This window comes from Salvelinus fontinalis, chromosome 14 (assembly GCF_029448725.1).
Source record: "Salvelinus fontinalis isolate EN_2023a chromosome 14, ASM2944872v1, whole genome shotgun sequence".
NCBI classification, from domain to species: Eukaryota; Metazoa; Chordata; class Actinopteri; order Salmoniformes; family Salmonidae; genus Salvelinus; species Salvelinus fontinalis.
In genome coordinates this window covers 44335141-44355721 of record NC_074678.1, presented here as the reverse complement: position 1 = coordinate 44355721, position 20581 = coordinate 44335141, and the positions used below count along the sequence as shown (strand labels likewise).

Here is a 20581-nt window from a genome sequence, read left to right as displayed (position 1 = left end):
TATTGTTAATGAGGGTAATCTTTTTCAATGTTTATTTTTGTTTACAAAACCAACCACTAAATAGAAATCCGGGAAAATACAGAGGAATTTGATATACATCTAAGAACAATAGGCCTACACATTGAGACAGAGGAGCATCTATAGGTTGGTATAGATGTTAGGCATACTGGTATCGATGTATGTAGGAAGTTTATTTCTAAATAGTAACCTAGTGAATATTCTACAGCCCTTTCCATTATTACATATGGCACAGGTCAGAAGAGTATCTCAAAGGAAATTGGTCAACTCAACAAGCATTTAGGGACATAGGTTTTCACATCTGTGAGTATAGTCACATTTTAATCACATTTGTAATAACCAGTATGTGACAGTGTGAAGGAACACATAAACAACACACAAACACGAATCTCCATGAATACAGTCCATGAACACTCAAATACCCAGTAAACACAAAACATATTCTAGGCAACAAAATTGCATATGATAGTTGTTCTGGGAAGAAGATACAATTCATCTGGATCAGTTACTGTACGGTATTATGTGGTTGTACCACGAGAGGTATGACATGTCTTTTAAAATATAGATACAACACGGGAAAAACCCGTAATGGGAGACAACTGAAAACAAATACTGTGTTATGACAAAAATACAAGAACAAAAGTAAACCAGCTCATTGACGTTCATAAAGCTGAAACATCCAAAACGATTCGGTCAATAAAGTAAAAATGAAAGTGCTACAGAAATGCAAGAACTGGGTCCAATTCTCACCTGGCTGCCTACCTGCCCACTTCATCAAATGAAATCCTCGGCTGGAATAAGCATACTGATCTGATGAAGTTCATTGAACACATATCTGCCATACAGTTATCAATCAAAGTTGGGCCCACAAACTTGAAAATATGAGATAGAACCAAACCGTTCCCTGATATAAATAACCTTAGTAAAAGAAGGCACAACTACAACTTCTTATAAAAAGACTCAAGAAACAATAAGAACTCCATGTAAACGAGCAACATTTGGCTTTTGCAAGTAAGAGAACATTTTCAGGTACATTCTGAAAATTTCTATACAACATATAAATCCAGCTAAACACCTTATGAAAGCACCATCAGAATCACCTTTATTCACTAAGTACATTTACAAATACTCAGTTGTACTTGGTGATATGGTGCCAGCTGCTAGTGATGACAACATTTAGAGATAGAATACAGACAACGAAGTTTACACACATTATATACAACTAGGTAAAGTGAACATAGAGAATGAGCAGATATACAAATGTACAGTGGGTATATGATTGATATACAGTGGATGTACACATTTACAGTATAAATCTATCTAAATGCAGAGAGATGGACAGAGTGAAATGCAGTTATTTTGTATCAGAGATGCACTCTATGCTGCACACCGCATCAGGCCATAGTGCTTTAGTCTCTATGGGCCAGATGGCCGGTTGGTGAGGGCCACAGCCTGGGCGAAGTAACTATTCAGGTGGCAAGACATTTTGATCATGTGTTGCAGTTTGCCCTTGCAGTGGGCAGACCCAAACCAGACAGTGATGGAGATGAAGGATGGACTCAACGATTGATGCTTAAAACCGGATAAGGATTGCCTGGGAGATTTAGTGTTAAGCTGCCGCAAGTAGTACATCCACTGGTGTGCCTTCTTGGTGACCTCTGTGATGTTGGCCTCCAATTTGAGGTTGTGGGAGATGATGGTCCCCAGGAATTTGAATGATTCAGCCGTGCTAACAGCTGAACCAACAATCTCGAGGGGGAGAGATGGTGGGGGGCGTTTTCTTAAGTCAACCACCATTTCCACGGTTTTGTCTGTTGAGTTCCAGGTTATTGCGACTGCACCAGGCCACTAGTTGGTTGACCTCTCCACGGTACATGTACTCATCATCGTCGGTGATGAGAACGACCAGAGTGGTGTTATCTGCAAACTTGAGTAGTTTGACAGATGCGTTGTTAGAGGTGCAGAGTTAGTAGAGTACAGGTGAGAGCACGCATCCTTGCGGCACTCCGGTGCTGAGGGATAAAAAGTCAGAGAGGTGTTTTCCCAGCATCAGGTGTTGCGTCCTGCTGGTTAGGAAGTCAGTAGTCCACTGACAGATGGAGCTGGACACGTTCAGCTAGGACAGTTTGTCTTGTAGCAGTTCTGAGATGATGTAATGAAAAAAGGAACTAAAGTCCACAAACAATGTCCTTGTATATGTGTATGGGTTATCGATTACTTTTGAGGATGTAGTGTAGGCCCATTTCGACAGTGTCGTCCACAGACCTGTTAGCTCTGTAGGCAAACTGCAGTCGGTTGAGGGAGGCGTCAGGGATGGTTTTGAGATGGGACAGTACCAGGTGCTGAAAGGTTTTCATGATGACCGAGGAGAGCACTGCAGGTCTGTAAAAGTTCAGGCAGGACACCTTTAGTTTTTTTGGGGACTGTAACAATGATGGAAGATTTGAAACAGGCAGGAACAGTGCATTGCTCTAATGACTGGTTGAATATGGTCAGTGAAAACGGGAGAGCTGGTCCGCTCAGTGCTTTAAACCTCTAAATATCTAAACCATTTGAGGGGAGGGTTACTAAGCTGACATAACATGTGGAATTGTTTTAAGATGGTCATACCATGGATCATTTAGCTATTTGATTTGGAATTTTAGCACACCTTTAGGTGTAAACATTTTAAAAATAAAACATGTGTTGATAAAATATTGAACTTGGCCATTACTACTATATCCCATAGAAACGCATTGAATAAACATTTATAAATGGCAACAACAAAAAATGTCCGAAAATAAATCATAAGGTTTTGAAGGTCGGATACATATTTAACCCCTTATTTATGTTGGCACAAAACTACTCCCATAACCCATACAAATTAATGGAAGTATCTTAAGATAAGTCCCGTGACACGGGAGAATACCATTGTGTTTGTGAGAGTCTCCCCTTTCCATTGAGTGGTTATTATAGTTTGTAGGCCAAACCGTTCGGACGCTACAGACGTTTTCGTGAGAAGCCAGATTTTTCAGGATGTCTCATGGTCTGACAGCTCTAGCTCTGTTACCTTCCACCGCAGATGCGGTAAGGCCGCCATAGGCGGATGCGGTGGATTAAGACGTAACCCATGTAAAAAATTGGGGATTTTGATGATTTTTTCAATTGTATTACTTAGGTTGATGCACGTGTGCGTCAATAGACTTAAGTATTAAGTAGAGGAGAGAGGAGCCTGGAGAGGAATGGGGAAGGGAGGGGTGGGATGGGGTAGATGGGTGAGAGGGGGAAGTGGCAAGGAGGGGTAGGTGGAACGTGTGTCAAATCTGCAGTAGAACTAGTTTAGTTTATTCAGCAGTGAGGGGTTAGGGTTTGTAGCTTTAGGTTTCCAGTTGGAAATTTGTTTCAGTCCTTTCCAGACAGACGAGAAGTTGCTCTAGCCTGTCTTTGTACTGCTGTTTGGCTGCCTTCATTCTTGAGAGTAGCTTTTTCTTGACCTCTATAGAGTACCCTGGTCTTGCTCTTCGGCACTGTGGAGAGCCCTAAGCTCACCAGTGACCCATGGCTTGACGTTGAGGTGTGATAGAAAAGTATTTGATGGTATGTAGTTCTCCTCACATACACTGATGTAGGATGTGAATCTGTCTGTGTAGTCGTGTATGTTGGCATTGCTGTCCTTGAATATGTTTCAATCTGTGGTGTCTAGGCAGTGCTTTCACTCCCCAATGGCCTCGTCAGTCTATTTCCGCATGTTTGACAGGCTTGGCAGTTTTTAGTTTCTGTCTGTATGCAGGGATGAGGTGTAGCATCACATGGTCTGAGTTCCCTTAGGGAGCATGGGAGACAGCAGGGTATGCCCCTTTAATAGTGCTGTAAACATGGTCCAGAATTTCTTCTTGACTTGAACATTTCACCAATTGTTTGTATCTGGGAAGTTCCTGTTGTAGGCTGGTGTGGTTAAAATCCCCCTTGATGGTCAAAGTAGAATCTGGGTATTTTCTATCCACCTCTGTGATCTGATCACATTTAAGTCATTCTGCTAAATGACTTAAATGTAAATGTAAATGATCAGCCAGTAGATGTTGCTCTGTGTGTGCACAGGTGCTTGGAGCGATGTAGACTGCAGCCAGAATGACAAGAAAATTCACGGGGTGAATAAAAAGGTTTGCAGTGGATGAAAATAGATTCCAGATCTGGAGACTTAGAAGTGTCATCATTGAACCAGCCTTGGGTGACGTTGAAACACAAACCACCTCCTTTGGAGACGCGATCAGCCCTGTAGACCTGGAAGCTGGCTAGACCCACAGCATAAAAAAGAAATCAGAGGTGAGAGCGAGAAGTCCTTTTTTATCCTTATCAGAAGTCGTAGGTCGCTGGTTTTGTTGGCGAGTGGAGAGGAAAAGGCCGGGCATTTCATATACATCAAATCCAGGAAGTACCAGCATGCCTTAAGTTGCACCAACAAGTGGACGCCTAAGACTTTAATGAAAAAGCTGGTGACAAAAATAACTCTTCAAGATGATGAATAACAACCAGACAGAAATTCCCTTTAAATAACTAGATAGATACCAATAAATAAATGTGGAACTTGTACATTGAGTTGATGCAAAAAAGGGCTATTCCATACACTAACCCTGTTTCTGAGATAGCAGTGTAAGTATGGATAAAGAGTCAAAACCATGGAAGATTCTCAACAGATTCAAAAAGAGTAGCGCTCGTAGAACAAGCATGTGGCTCACTTCTGTCAATTCCTGTTATTCCAGTTCAATTCGTCTTGCTCAATCTCTTCTATGTAGACAGAATGTGGGGAAAGCTCGTTACACCAAAACACCGAACCAGCTTTACTCACCTCACCATAACCATTAAGATAAAAAATGTAAAAAAACGGGCTCGGTCAAGAGCTTGAGGAAACAGCTACGAAGAATGTGACGAAATGGCTGTGAAATAAGTCAACTGGAAGTGTCTGTATGGTCGCCATTTTTGAATTTGCACCAGAAGAGGTGCTGAAACAAAAACGTTGTTTGGCTATTTGTGGTTAAGTGCATAATCTCTCGTGTGTAAGGGATTAAAGGCAGTTGGCTTTCACAGGTAAATTAGTGCACACGCTGGCAGTGGATCTTCTCTTCGGTTTGGTCGAGCATGTCCAACATCTCTTGTATGATGGCTTGGAGGGCCCTACCCAAGTCCACTCCACTATAAGGCTTCTCTATGGGAGGCACGTGGACGAATGCTGAGTGCCCATGGCTCAGGTACAGAGAGGTGTAGTAGGTGAAGTCACAGAGGTATCTGTCAGGAAAGACACAGGAATTAATATAATGGTGCTAAGTGGTGGTTCTACAGTAAGATTTGGGGGGGAAAAAATAGGCCTACAACTTTCTTTGAAATACAGGTGTATGCATGCAATTTAATTTTATTAGCAATGTCGCAAACACAAAAACACACAGGAGGAGGATGCTTACCTGCCAGCATCTTTTGAGACGGACACTGCTACTCCTAGTCCAGAGGCTGTCACTCTTTTGCAGACCGATTCCATGTCAATAACAGAGTCAATGCAGTCTGGGCCCCCCTCAATGCAACACTGAGAATGGGGACAGAAGCGGCTGTTGTCCAGACCCTTGTAGCCATGGTTACGGCCACATTTCTCCAAGGTAACGGTGGTGGCCATACCTGAGACTCCAACATGGACCACTAACTGATTCCCCATGTAGAGAAGAATACAAAACAAACAAATTCAAATATGGTGCATATCAAGGTGCATAATTGACCAGCAGGAAATGAGATAGGAGCCCATTCATTGCCTTCTACCTGGGGATGATACTGCTTCCATAGTGATGGAATCAAACTCTGGACTGCCTGGTAGTCGACAGGCACCTCATACACATGCAGGTCTATGTCCTTTCCCAGGCCCAGCTTCTTCAGTTCCTTAAAACAAAGAGAAGAGTAGACAGGTGATTAATATTCATAGAAGATAATAGAAATGTCTTCATCTTATTTTGAAACTCATTGCTTTTAAAATAAATAGATGTTTTGTAACATGTTAGACAATTCCTTGTGGTCATCTTTACTTTGTCTATTTAGTCCCATAAAAAAATGTGCACAACAGAAATATGATTGGCTGATATCCTAAAAATACAAATTGGGAAAGCACAAACAGGAAAATATGGAAAATGTCTGGAGGAGACGACATTTCTAAAGTGTAATGTTCACAGCTGGCTCTATAATTTGCTACAGGACAACTGGCCATGGCTACCAGGCAAGTTCCCATAAACATTTAAAAGTGGCGTGATTGACCAGCCACAAAGCAGCCCTTTGTTTGATTTGAATATCCTTATCAAGTCTGTCTAGACACCCTGACAACCATTGTCCCCATCACATTTGCCAATACAGCCCCACACCACCACTTCGGCCCTATAATGCTTCTTTCACATTACAGAACGTGTAAGAAGATTTTTTCTGAATGAGATCCCATGACAACTAATGTGTTCTACCAAACAGGCTGAGCATGAACAAGGTAGGCAGTTTTGTGTTATTGTCAGGGAAATAAACCCATCCTTATAGTTATAAAGAAGACAAATTAATTAAATTTAGCCTACGTGAAATATGCAAAATATACATACCTGGACTGCTACCCAACTGGCATTAATAGTGTGCTCTCCAAATGGCTCAAACCCTGCAAAATATGGCAGCATTTATAAAATCAAAAGAAAGTGCCATACTCAAATAGCAGATTCAATTAAATTGAGATTGACGCTTACTTATAGGATTGCTTGGAAATACATTTGCTTGAAGGGAAATAACTGTCCTAAGAACCCATGCTCGAAGGGACACTAAAGAAATATGCACAATCCAATAAAAAGCAAACTTTATATGATGTGTTCATAAATGTGTGAGTGTAGCTGCAGTAACGTTGAGACATCACTCTGAATCCCTGTGAAATGAATGGGCTGGTGTGTTCCCTTGGGGACACAGGGATCTGTCTGTCTGGCAGGAAGGTGAAAAGGAGAGAGCGTGGGGTCGGCAGCTGCTGGCCAGCTCTTTTGTGAGGCCCTCTGTTCCCAGGCAATCTAACATATTTTATCAGGCCATCCCATGTTCAACTGGCCTTTGTGTCTGGGAGACAGGAGAATTCGGGTGTTTTCACACTTGGTCTCTTTCGGACAATTTTTGTGAACTCAGCACGGTTTGCAACATTTGTTGTGCACTGTGAACATTCCAAAGGAAGTCAGACACCTCAAAAGAGCCCCCGAAGCGGTTCGCTTGAATTCCGTGGTCCGGTTCCCTCTTTTAGGGAAATGTGAACACAAAGCTCCCCAGGTTTGTTTGTCATTATTCCCACACCACACACTTGAATACTGCAACACCGATTCCCCTGCCATTATCCATCATATTGGTGCCACAAAAGAGAGAAGATTATGTGCAGGTTCGTACAAAAAAAATATGTTTTTGGTTACTGATTAGTGGTGTGTTCCCTTGGGGACACAGGGATCTGTCTGTCTGGCAGGAAGGTGAAAAGGAGAGAGCGTGGGGTCGGCAGAATTCCAAAATGTGTGTTTTTAGTTCAAGATTATTTGTTTGCAATATGTTATCTATAGGCTGGGAGCTTCATAAAATGTTTATTTGATTGTGCGTTTTGAAAAGTGTGAGAAGACAACATAATTTGGTGAGAATAACAACATACTGTAGGGTACAAAATCAATTCTAGCTATTAAAGGGGCAGTCGCCTATATTGGGTGTACAATTTTCAATTACAGCATTATTTAAATCTGCAGTTATTCTTCTGCTATTTATTATGTTAGCAATAAAATGTACATGTTAATAGTATCTTCTAATTACAATTATTATGTCGCATATTTTAATTAAATGCAATCTATTAGCTTCCAAAATGTATGTATATCTAGTTGTCGAATAACACAATTCTGATTGAATGGCTTGTCCTGCACTTTATAAAAACAGAGTGCATGTTGGAAAAATATCTTGGTTCCTTTCTAAACATAGCAATGTGAGTGCAAAGAGGACTCAGCCCACAAAATAGGTGAAGTGAACTGGAAAAAAATAGTTGAGTCCTCATTCAAAGGCAAGGGTAGTGCGACTACAAAGAGAACTGTGTTATTTTAATTTAATTTAAATGTTTTACCCCAATTAAATTTAAAGAGGACTAAGGTCATTTCTTTTAAAAAGAGGACTATGTGAAAACACCCTAAAAGTTTCACAATTCTGTTTAAGACTGCTAGTGTGTAAAGCAAATGTTTATTGAAACTAGAATGTTGCTAAACACAAGGAAGACATTAAAAATTAGGCAAATTGCCTAACAAGTGCATGACTGGAGGTCTGAAATATTACAACTTCCATTTTATTCTGGTACATACAGGGTCAAGTAGGTCATACCATGACACGTTCCTAAAGTTATACAATTATGTCCATAGGCAGTTATCCATAGGCATACTATTTTGGAATACAATAAACAAATTATTGCCAATTTGACAAACACTTTGAAGGTATGCTTGCCATTATACAAATAACAAACTGCAACTATTTGGACTACTCAGCTGCATGTCCTTCACACAACTTTTCAACAGAGTAACATTCTTGACGTGCACGCCCTAGCTGGCTTTGTCGAGCTAGAAACTACGTACAGTCGAGCAAGTAGAGGAAACCCCACTAACCTGTTACAACAACAGTTTGCTTACTATTGTCCATATTTTTCTTAGCTGTAGTGAATGTTTTCTTTTGTTATTCTAAATTTTACCAAGGATGCAGCTGTCTGGGATTTTGCTGTCCTTTCACAGTTGATCAGTCATCTGTTTCTGTGTTTTTTTGCGTATTTTTTTTCTCGGCGAGTCTGACGTAATGACGTATGGTAGCTACACATTTTGGCGACAACTTCCGTCCAACGGTGTTAGCATTAGCAAACAAAAAGAAATTACGTTCAGTTGACCGGATAGTTTGTAATATAATCTGTTATAATGGTAAGTATATATTTTATCGGGTTACAGTAAAATGAGGACTGTTATGTGTGGGACCGTGGAATAGCTCGAGCACAAACGCGTGGTTGGTTTGTTTACCATGCAGCTTGGATAGTTAGCTACTGTAACGTAACATGAACGTAGCTAAATGGTTAACTCATTGTGTTAATGCTAGCTAATAGCTAACTAAAAATATAATAGTAATCTAGTTAAAACATTGACATATGTTTATTGTTATAGTATCTAAACACATGGTTTGCATTTCAAATCAAATTTGACCTAGCTAGTTAACTACACTAAACAAACAATATAAACGCATCATGTAAAGTGTAGGTACCATGTTTCATGAGCTGAAATAAAGTATCCCAGAAATGTTCAATAAGCACAAAAAGCTTATTTCTCTCAAATTTTGTGCACAAATTTGTTTACATCCCTGTTAGTGTTAATTTTTCATTTGCCAAGATAATCCAGGTGTGGCATATCAATAAACTGATTAAACAGCATGATCACTAGACAGGTGCACCTTGTGCTGGGGACAAAAAAAGGCGACTCTAAAATGTGCAGTTTTGTCACAACACAATGCCACAGATGTCTCAAGTTTTGAGGGAGTGTGCAATTGGCATGCTGACTGCAGGAATGTCCACCAAACATAGTCCTGGGGTGCCTCTTCTACCCACCCCCCGGTGCACATTTTGGTTTTTGCCCTAGCACTACACAGGACTGAGTTAGGGAAACCCTGCTATAAGCTGCCTCAAATGTCATTTTAGAGAATTTGGCAGGTTGTCCAACCAGCCTCACAACTGCAGACCACGTATATAGCATTGTGTGAGTGAGCTGTTTGCTGATGTCAACGTTGTGAACAGAGTGCCCTGTGGTGGTGCCACGTTTCAATTGGTGACGTCACTCGCTCTGAGACCTAGAAATAGTTGTTCCCCTTGCTCTGCAAGGGCTGCAGCTTTTGTGGCGGGATGTGTAATGATGCTTCGTGGGTGTCAGTTGTTGATGTGTGCAGAGGGTCCCTGGTTCGAGCGAGGAGAGGGGCGGAAGCTATACTGTTACATTGATGCTGTTAACCCGGATCACTGGTTGCTGCGGAAAAGGATGAGGTCAAAAGGGGGGTGAGTGTGGCCGATGTGAAATGGCTAGCTCGTTAGCGGTGGTTTCAATCGGTGACGTCACTTGCTCTGAGACCTAGAAGTAGTTGTTCCCCATGCTCTGCAAGGGCCATGGCTTTTGTGGCACGATGTGTAACGATGCTTCGTTAGTGACTGTGGTTGATGTGTGCAGAGGGTCCCTGGTTCGAGCCCAGGTTGGGGCGAGGAGAGGGACGGAAGCTATACTGTTACATTGACATCAGCAAACGTTGTGATTTATGGTATAGGCAGGCATAAGCTACAGACAAAGAACACGATTGCATTTTATCTATCCCGTCCCGTGTGGCTCTGTTGGTAGAGCATGGCGCTTGCAACGCCAGGGTTGTGGGTTCAATTCCCACGGGGGGACCAGGATGAATATGTATGAACTTTCCAATTTGTAAGTCGCTCTGGATAAGAGCGTCTGCTAAATGACTTAAATGTAAATGTAAAATCTATGGCATTTTGAATGCACAGAGATACCTTGACGAGATCCTGAGGCCCATTGTTGTACCATTCATCCGCCGCCATCACCTAATGTGTCACAGGGACTGTACACAATTCCTGGAAGCTGAAAATGTCCGAGTTCTTTCATGGCCTGCATATTGCCCAGACATGTCACCAATTGAGCATGTTTGGGATGCTCTGGTTCGACGTGTACAATAGCGTGTTCCAGTTCCCGCCAATATCCCACAACTTTTCACAGCCATTAAAGAGGAGTGGGACAACGTTCCACAGGCCACAATCAACAGCCTGATCAACTCTGTGAAGGAGCTGCCGCGCTGCATGAGGCAAATGGTGGTTGCCCCTACCTTTTTTATAAAGGTGTCTGGGACCAACAGATGCATATCTGTATTTCCAGTCATGTGAAATCCATAGATTAGGGCCTAATGACTTTTTTTAATTGACTGGTTTCCATATATGAACTAACTCAGTAAATTCTTTGAAATTGTTGCGTTTATATTTTTGTTCTGTATAGTTGGCTATCATACCAGCTAGTTAGCAAACCTTTTCAAAGCTAGCTAGCTAATTTAATCATGTGTTAGCTAGCGAGCAAGACAACATGCGCAATGACTTTAAAAAAACATTGAAATTCACAGCTACCGCTATCTTTGCTGAAGACTGCACAGAACCACCCTATGGTAAGGATGGATTCAACTCGTCTAAGTTTTTGTGATATTTTACTCTTACTTTGTTTCTTGAGTCATGTGAATTTCTCACGGTTGTTCATGTAAATGTGGTCATTGGTTTTTGTGGTACAAACATGAATCCACATCGATTTGATTTCTTACTCATGCTTCTTCCCTATGCTCCTTAGCTGGTGGAGTTGAAGAATGGAGAGACGTATAACGGACACTTGGTCAGTTGTGACAACTGGATGAATATCAACTTACGAGAAGTCATCTGCACCTCAAGGGTAAAGGGTTTGTCTATAAGTACTTGTCGACACTCAAGAGTTGTGACCACTGATCTGAAATATGTATATGGTTGCTTACGTGACAGCCACGAATGAAGAGGCTACATGGCTGTCTTTTTCACAAATCAGCTATCAGAAAAATGTCCATGTCTAGCCACAAGATGGCACTACTGACAGTCAAAAGATTCAGCTTTTAAGAGTGCTTCTACTAAAACTAATGCTGAAATTCTCCCCTAATCCCATTCACTCCTATCGTTTAGGATGGAGATAAATTTTGGAGGATGCCCGAGTGTTACATCAGAGGAAGCACCATAAAGTACCTGCGTATCCCAGATGAAATCATCGACATGGTAAAGGAGGAGGTGGTGTCCAAGGGCCGCGGGCGAGGAGGCATGCAGCAGAACAAACAGCAGGGCAAGGGCCGAGGGGGAGGAGCAGGAGCGGGTAGAGGTAAGATGGAACCTCTCTTTCTGTGGAGGCAAATGGGTAACATTTGGTTGAGGTGCTGGTAGTGTGACGCAATTGGGACTTATATTTATGAGCTAAGTAAACACAGTGTCTATATTTTTTTCATTATTTTCATTATTTTCTTTTCATTATTGAGTGATTCCATACGAAACCAGGACCAAAAAAAGGCCATGATATTGGGGATTTTCAAAAATGTTCAATGTAATCCATAGAATGGTCCTTTGGCAGAAGGATTGTTAACATATGTATCGAAACGCATAATTGAATTAACATTGTGGCCTTACCCAGGCCCCCTTTAAGAGTCCATAATGTTTCATCTGTAGGTGTTACAAAGCAAAAAATATAAACAGAAATATAGAAAATTCCGTGTTTGATTTGGTGAATTTTGTGTATGTATTATTGAACAAAGTATACTCTAAGGCAGGGGTCAGAGGCAGCCTTTTTTGGGGGGGCCCACCAACCATCTGCCTCCACAAAAATCGTCCCACGACTGAATCTAGTTGCCTACCCTCAACATTGAGGAGTTTACTACATCTGTACATGTTTCAAGCAGACCCTGTACCCAAGAATACCAAGGTAACCTGTCTAAATAACCCCCCCCCGGTAGCAGTCACATCAGTAGCCATGAAATGCATTGAAAGGCTGGTAATGGCTCACATCAACACCATCATCCCAGACACCCTGACCCACCTCAATTCTCATACAGCTAGGCTTGGGCAATATACTGGTGTATTTCGAAATACCGACGGTATGATTTCCAATACCCCCCCCCCCCCCCCAAAAAAGTTGTTTTATTTATACTAGAAGGCCAGCATCCTGGAGTCGCCTCTTCACTGTTGACGTTGAGACTGGTGTTTTGTGGGAACTATTTAATGAAGCTGCCAGTTGAGGACTTGTGAGACGTCTGTTTCTCAAACTAGACACTCTAATGTACTTGTCCTCTTGCTCAGTTGTGCACCGGGGCCTCCCACTCATCTTTCTATTCTGGTTAAGGCCAGTTTGCACTGTTCTGTGAAGGGAGTAGTACACAGCATTGTACGAGATCTACAGTTTCTTGGCAATTTCTCGCATGGAATAGCCTTAATTTCTCAGAACAAGAATACAATGACGAGTTTCAGAAGAAAGTCTTTGTTTCTGGCCTTTTTGAGCCTGTAATCGAACCCACAAATGCTGATGCTCCAGATACTCAACTAGTCTAAAGAAGGTCAGTTTTGTTTCTTTAATCAGCACAGCAGTTTTCAGCTGTGCTGGTTTTCTAATGATCAATTAGCCTTTTAAAATTATAAACTTGGATTAGCTAACGCAACGTGCCATTGGAACACAGGAGTGATGGTTGCTGATGATGAACCTCTGTACGCCTATGTAGATATTCCATTAAAAATCAGCTGTTTTCAGCTACAATAGTCATTTACAATATTAACGGTGCCTGAACTGTAAGTGACCCCAAACTTTTGAACGGTTGTGTGTGTGTATGTCACTTACAGTGCAGGCATTGTTAAAATTGTAAATTACTATTGTAAACTTATATATATTAGTGTACCATTCAAATGTGTGGACACCAACTCATTCCAGGGTTTTTCTTTATTTTGACTATTTTCTACATTGTAGAATAATGGTGAAGACATCAACTATGGAATCATGTAGTACGCAAAAAAAGTGTTTAAACAAATCAAAATATATTTGACAGACACATCTCAACATCAAGTGTTCAGAGGAGACTGCGTCAATCAGGCCTTCGTGGTCATCTCACACAGTTCCGGCGCCGACCGAGATGGCCGCCTCGCTTCGCGTTCCTTGGAAAATATGCAGTATTTTGTTTTTTTATGTGTTATTTCTTACATTGGTACCCCAGGTGATCTTAGGTTTCATTACATACAGTCGGGAGGAACTACTGAATATACGATTAACGTCAACTAACCATCGTTCCTACCAGGAATATGACTTTCCCGAAACGGATCCAGTGTTTTGCCTTCCACCCAATACAATGGATCTGATCCCAGCCGGCAACCCTACGCGACGCCGTAAAAGGGGCAAACGTAGCGGTCTCCTGGTCAGGCTTCGGAGACGGGCACATCGCGCTCCACTCCCTAGCATACTACTCGCCAATGTCCAGTCTCTTGACAATAAGGTTGATGAAATCCGAGCACGGGTAACATTCCAGAGAGACATCAGGGATTGCAACGTGCTCTGCTTCACGGAAACATGGCTAACTCAAGAGACGCTAACGGAGTCGGTGCAGCCAGCTGGTTTCTTCACGCATCGCGCCGACAGAAACAAACATCTTTCTGGTAAGAAGAGGGGCGGGGGGGTATGCCTTATGATTAACGAGACGTGGTGTGATCATCATAACAACACACAGGAACTCAAGTCATTCTGTTCACCTGATCTAGAACTCCTCACAATCAAATGTCGACCGCATTATCTACCAAGGGAATTCTCTTCGATCATAATCACAGCCGTATATATTCCCCCCCAAGCAGACACATCGATGGCCCTGAACGAACTCTATCTGACTCTTTGTAAACTGGAAACCACACACCCTAAGGCTGCATTCATCGTAGCTGGGGATTTTAACAAGGCTAATCTAAAAACAAAACTCCCTAAATTCTATCAGCATATCGATTGTGCTACCAGGGCTGGTAAAACCCTGGATCATTGTTATACTAACTTCTGTGACGCATATAAGGCCCTCCCCCGCCCTCCTTTCGGAAAAGCTGACCACGACTCCATTTTGTTGATTCCAGCCTACAAACAGAAACTAAAACAACAAGCTCCCGCGCTCAGGTCTGTTCAACGCTGGTCCGACCAATCTGATTCCACGCTTCAAGACTGCTTCGATCACGCGGATTGGAATATGTTCCGCATTGCGTCCAACAACAACATTGAAGAATATGCTGATTCGGTGAGCGAGTTCATTAGGAAGTGCATTGACAATGTCGTACCCACAGCAACGATTAAAACATTCCCAAACCAGAAACCGTGGATTGACGGCAGCATTCGCGTGAAACTGAAAGCGCGAACCACTGCTTTTAACCAGGGCAAGGTGACCGGAAACATGACCGAATACACACAGTGTAGCTATTCTCTCCGCAAGGCTATCAAACAGGCTAAGTCCCAGTACAGAGACAAAATAGAGTCGCAGTTCAACAGCTCAGACACAAGAGGTATGTGGCAGGGTCTACAGTCTATCACGGATTACAAAAAGAAAACCAGCCCCGTCGCGGACCAGGATGTCTTGCTCCCAGACAGGCTAAATAACTTTTTTGCCCGCTTTGAGGACAATACAGTGCCACTGACACGGCCCGCTACCAAAACCTGCGGGCTCTCCTTCACTGCAGCCGAGGTGAGTAAAACATTTAAACGTGTTAACCCTCGCAAGGCTGCAGGCCCAGACGGCATTCCCAGCCGCGTCCTCAGAGCATGCGCAGACCAGCTGGCTGGTGTGTTTACGGACATATTCAATCAATCCTTATCCCAGTCTGCTGTTCCCACATGCTTCAAGAGGGCCACCATTGTTCCTGTTCCCAAGAAAGCTAAGGTAACTGAGCTAAACGACTACCGCCCCGTAGCACTCACTTCCGTCATCATGAAGTGCTTTGAGAGACTAGTCAAGGACCATATCACCTCCACCCTACCGGACACCCTAGACCCACTCCAATTTGCTTACCGATCCAATAGGTCCACAGACGACGCAATCGCAACCACACTGCACACTGCCCTAACCCATCTGGACAAGAGGAATACCAATGTGAGAATGCTGTTCATCGACTACAGCTCAGCATTTAACACCATAGTAACCTCCAAACTCGTCATCAAGCTCGAGACCCTGGGTCTCGACCCCGCCCTGTGCAACTGGGTCCTGGACTTCCTGACGGGCCGCCCCCAGGTGGTGAGGGTAGGTAACAACATCTCCACCCCGCTGATCCTCAACACTGGGGCCCCACAAGGGTGCGTTCTGAGCCCTCTCCTGTACTCCCTGTTCACCCACGACTGCGTGGCCATGCACGCCTCCAACTCAATCATCAAGTTTGCGGATGACACTACAGTGGTAGGCTTGATTACCAACAACTACGAGACGGCCTACAGGGAGGAGGTGAGGGCCCTCGGAGTGTGGTGTCAGGAAAATAACCTCACACTCAATGTCAACAAAACAAAGGAGATGATTGTGGACTTCAGGAAACAGCACATCGACGGGTCAGTAGTGGAGAAGGTGGAAAGTTTTAAGTTCCTCGGTGTACACATCACGGACAAACTGAATTGGTCCACCCACACAGACAGCGTTGTGAAGAAGGCGCAGCAGCGCCTCTTCAACCTCAGGAGGCTGAAGAAATTTGGCTTGTCACCAAAAGCACTCACAAACTTCTACAGATGCACAATCGAGAGCATCCTGTCGGGCTGTATCACCGCCTGGTACGGCAACTGCTCCGCCCACAACCGTAAGGCTCTCCAGAGGGTAGTGAGGTCTGCAGAATGCATCACCGGGGGCAAACTACCTGCCCTCCAGGACACCTACACCACCCGATGTCACAGGAAGGCCATAAAGATCATCAAGGACAACAACCACCCAAGCCACTGCCTGTTCACCCCGCTATCATCCAGAAGGCGAGGTCAGTACAGGTGCATCAAAGCAGGGACCGAGAGACTGAAAAACAGCTTCTATCTCAAGGCCATCAGACTGTTAAACAGCCACCACTAACATTTAGCGGCCGCTGCCAACATACTGACTCAACTCCAGCCACTTTAAAAATGGGAATTGATGGAAATTATGTAAAAATGTACCACTAGCCACTTTAAACAATGCCACTTAATATAATGTTTACATACCCTACATTACCCATCTCATATGTATATGTATATACTGTACTCTATATCATCTACTGCATCTTGCCATCTTTATGTAATACATGTACCACTAGCCACTTTAAACTATGCCACTTTATGTTTACATACCCTACAGTACTCATCTCATATATATATACCGTACTCTATACCATATACTGCATCTTGCCTATGCCGTTCTGTACCATCACTCATTCATATATCTTTATGTACATATTCTTTATCCCTTTACACTTGCGTGTATAAGGTAGTAGTTGTGGAATTGTTAGGTTAGATTACTTGTTGTTATTACTGCATTGTCGGAACTAGAAGCACAAGCATTTCGCTACACTCGCATTAACATCTGCTAACCATGTGTATGTGACTAATAAAATTAGATTTGATTTGATTTGAATTGCTGCAAGGAAACCACTACTAAAGGATACCAATGAGAAGAGACTTTGGTTCCAACCGTGAGACGCAGAGTAGGTGAACAGATCTCCACGTGTGGTTCCCACCGTGAAGCATGGAGGTGGTGGTGTGGGGGTGCTTTGCTGGTGACACTGTCTGTGATTTATTTAGAATTCAAGGCACACTTAACCAGCATGGCTACCACGGCATTCTGCAGCGATCGGCCATCCCATCTGGTTTGCGCTTAGTGGGACTACCATTTGTTTTTCAACAAGACAATGACCCAAAACACACCTCCAGGCTGTGTAAGGGCTATTTGTCCAAGAAGGAGAGTGATGGAGTGCTGCATCAGATGACCTGGCCTCTCAATCACCTGACCTCAACCCAATTGAGATGGTTTGGGATGAGTTGAACTGCAGAGTGAAGGAAAAGCAGCCAACAAGTGCTCAGCATGTGTGGGAACTCCTTCAAGACTGTTGGAAAAGCATTCCAGGTGAAGCTGGTTGAGAGAATGTCTAGAGTGTGCAAAGCTGTCAAGGCAAAGGGTGATTTTGATTTGTTTAACACTTTTTTGGTTACTACAGGGTTCCATATGTGTTATATTTTTGATGTCTTCACTATTAGCAAATAGTAAAAATAAAGAAAAACCCTTGAATGAGTAGATTTGTCCAAGCTTTTGACTGGTACTGTGTGTATATGTGTCATATATATATATATATATATATATATGCCAAGATGTCGTTAATCATTTTGTATTTATTCCTTGTGTTTGTCTTTAAAGGCTATTTTTTTGACTGCATTGTTGTTAAGGGCTGTATGTAATAATTTCACTGTTCTACGCCTGTTGTTTACGAAGCATGTGACAAATACATTTTGTTTACTGCTGCTCTATGGGCACATCAACGTTTCCGAGTGGGATCTCATTCTATGAATTGCATTTTGTGAAAATCCCCGAAATCATTGTCTTTTAAAAAAATTATAGTTTTGTATGAAATCACTCTAGTCTTAGGTGAAATGGTTTGTGTCATGCTCTCGCATATGCTCCCAAATATTTTGCTGTGCAACCTGGAATTTTAATTTAGGAGCACCAGTGCGCCTATTTAAAAAATATATTTTAAAAATTCTCCCAGATAATTGTTGTAATGATTAGGCTTCGCTGTACCATTTGTTTCCGAGTGCCCTAGAGAGAAAAAAAAAAGTGAGCGCTGATCCGTTAGCGTCATGGTTGCACAATTGCTACAACAAAAACGGCTTGTTTCTAGCTACAAAAATTCTAAAGATCTGGCTTGGCACAACATTTTTGTCCTCCTATAGCGGATAGACGTGAAAGAATTTTATATTTATTAACCAGTTGGCTGTTATAAAACTACTCGCAGGCCTTGAACCATTTGTTTACACTTTGTTCAGTCATGTTACTGCATTGGCTAGCTAGCTAACAACCTGAGGGGTATACTACAAAGCAGGATCAATGGCCAGCTAGCTTTGATAAACAGCCAGAAATAACAAGATTTTCTGATTCATTTAAGTAAGCTAAACTTATGTTTGTGTTTTTGGTTGTTTAGTTAATGAGACCATGCCATTTTTTTTTAAGCGCATCTTTAAAAAAATTAACACTTATGCAAGTCAGCTGGCTAACTCGTATACCGCTAGATCGCTAGATCGAATCCCTGAGCTGACAAGGTAAAAGTCTGTCGTTCTGCCCCTGAACAAGGCAGTTAAACCACTGTTCCTAGGCCATCATTGTAATTAAGAATTTGTTCTTAACTGACTTGCTTAGTTAAAAAATAAATGTTTCTAGGGCACAGTGTATGCTTCAAAAGTACCTAGAAATTATATTTGCCCAATGATAAGCTGTTTGTCAATCATTATTTTCTGGTGCTCCTAATGTGGCTTAACTTTGGTCATGCTGTATGTCTCTGCTCAATGTTTAGGTGTATTTGGAGGCCGTGGCCGGGGTATGCCAGGAGTGGGCAGAGGCCAGCAGCAGCAGGAGAAGAAGCCTGGTGGTGGCAAACCTCAGGGAGTCAAGAACCAGCACTGAGGAGAGGGACAGACAGACAGGTCAGACGTAAGAGAGAGTGTAGTTTTCACAGAATAACAACTCAGTGGAGATCATCTCACACAATGTCTTGTATAATGGCCATTACTGCTCCCTCTGTGCTTTGTTTCTAGCTATGCGTGTTGTGTGAGTTTGAACTCCACTGTGAGAACTATGAATAGTCCGTTCAGGTCAGAAAATGCAGGGTTTTGTTTTATCAACAATTTTCTTTTCCCCTACTTAGTTTTTGTTAAGTTATCATTTTAGGCCACCATCAAAAACGTATAATTATCGTCCAGAAGTTTGTTTTTATTGTGCCTGGAGACATTTACATTCAACTGATTCTACCTAATTGTTTTTAATGTATATCCAATTGTTTTCAACTTAAAGCACATTTTATGCCCTTGGAATTTGAAAACTTAAGTTGATTGGGGTATATGAGCGAAAAATACCTAGTTGGTTAGAGTCCCAATTGGGTGTTTCTAAATGTTATACTTTTTGAATTTTATTTGCATTTTGTAACCCAAGAAAATAACTTTGTAATTTACTTATATGAGAATAAACAATTTTATGTTATACACTGTACTTTATATATGAAAGAAGAAAAAACGAATTCAGATCTGTTTGAATTGGTCTACATACAGAATTAAAAAGCCTTTTGTTACACTCATGCTCACTTATCTCCTAAAGTGACAAAACACAATTTGCATATTAGGTTTATGTTCTTGTATAACTAGCTGTAAAATAAGCAGTCGTTGGTCAACAAACAATAAGGCGTGCATATAACAAAGCTGGTGTAACCCTCTAACCCCCTAAAGCACAACCTCAATCACAGAGCTACTGAATCGGCAATAATGCAGCCAAGATTTTGCGTGACGACTTAAACTGAATTCTTCCACTGCTCTAAGTTCGTTGCATGCGTCAATCTGAGACTGCCATCGTTGAAGTCGTTTGTGGTGACGTCAAAATGAGGGGTGTTGTACAAAACAAAGTCCTTAGCGATTGGATCATCTCTAACCAATCAGAGTATCAATGCAAATGACTGATTTTCAAAACGCCGCTTTACCCACGTGTGTTCTGGCTCTGGCCCAACCGGTTTCTGTTACCAATCAGAACGGTTAGAATGTGTTTGCGTTCTAGAAATCATCTGCAAGGTACTTAGATCCACATTCGTAGAGTACCACAGTATGAGTCATAATACCAATAAAACCTAGCGGTCCAACAGGGAAATCGTTCAAATAGTTTTTCCATTAGGTGATTTTAGAAACATTTAAAATAAGGGCTGTGTAGGCTTACCGTGACGTTTTGATAACCCTATAAATCTTTCTAGGAGAAGGTG

The 20581-nt window shown here is 42.2% G+C and overlaps 2 protein-coding genes across 2 annotated transcripts; one reads left to right on the top strand and one right to left on the bottom strand.

Annotated features, from left to right (window-relative positions):
* Window positions 1-2: 2 nt before the first annotated feature.
* Window positions 3-8811, bottom strand: LOC129810949 (pyroglutamyl-peptidase 1-like). The gene is made up of 5 exons (XM_055861970.1): window positions 8658-8811; window positions 6612-6664; window positions 5800-5916; window positions 5454-5686; window positions 3-5280 (listed from the first exon to the last, which is right to left on the bottom strand). Exons 1-5 carry the CDS (start codon window positions 8689-8691, stop codon window positions 5088-5090), a joined length of 630 nt encoding a protein of 209 aa, XP_055717945.1. The 5' UTR covers window positions 8692-8811; the 3' UTR covers window positions 3-5087.
* Window positions 8812-8855: 44 nt separating this feature from the next.
* lsm4 (LSM4 homolog, U6 small nuclear RNA and mRNA degradation associated) lies at window positions 8856-19818 on the top strand. Its single transcript, XM_055861971.1, has 5 exons — window positions 8856-8960; window positions 11191-11232; window positions 11409-11507; window positions 11768-11957; window positions 19136-19818. The coding sequence occupies exons 1-5, from the start codon at window positions 8958-8960 to the stop codon at window positions 19243-19245; spliced, it is 444 nt and encodes a 147-aa protein (XP_055717946.1). The 5' UTR covers window positions 8856-8957; the 3' UTR covers window positions 19246-19818.
* The last annotated feature ends 763 nt before the right edge of the window (window positions 19819-20581 follow it).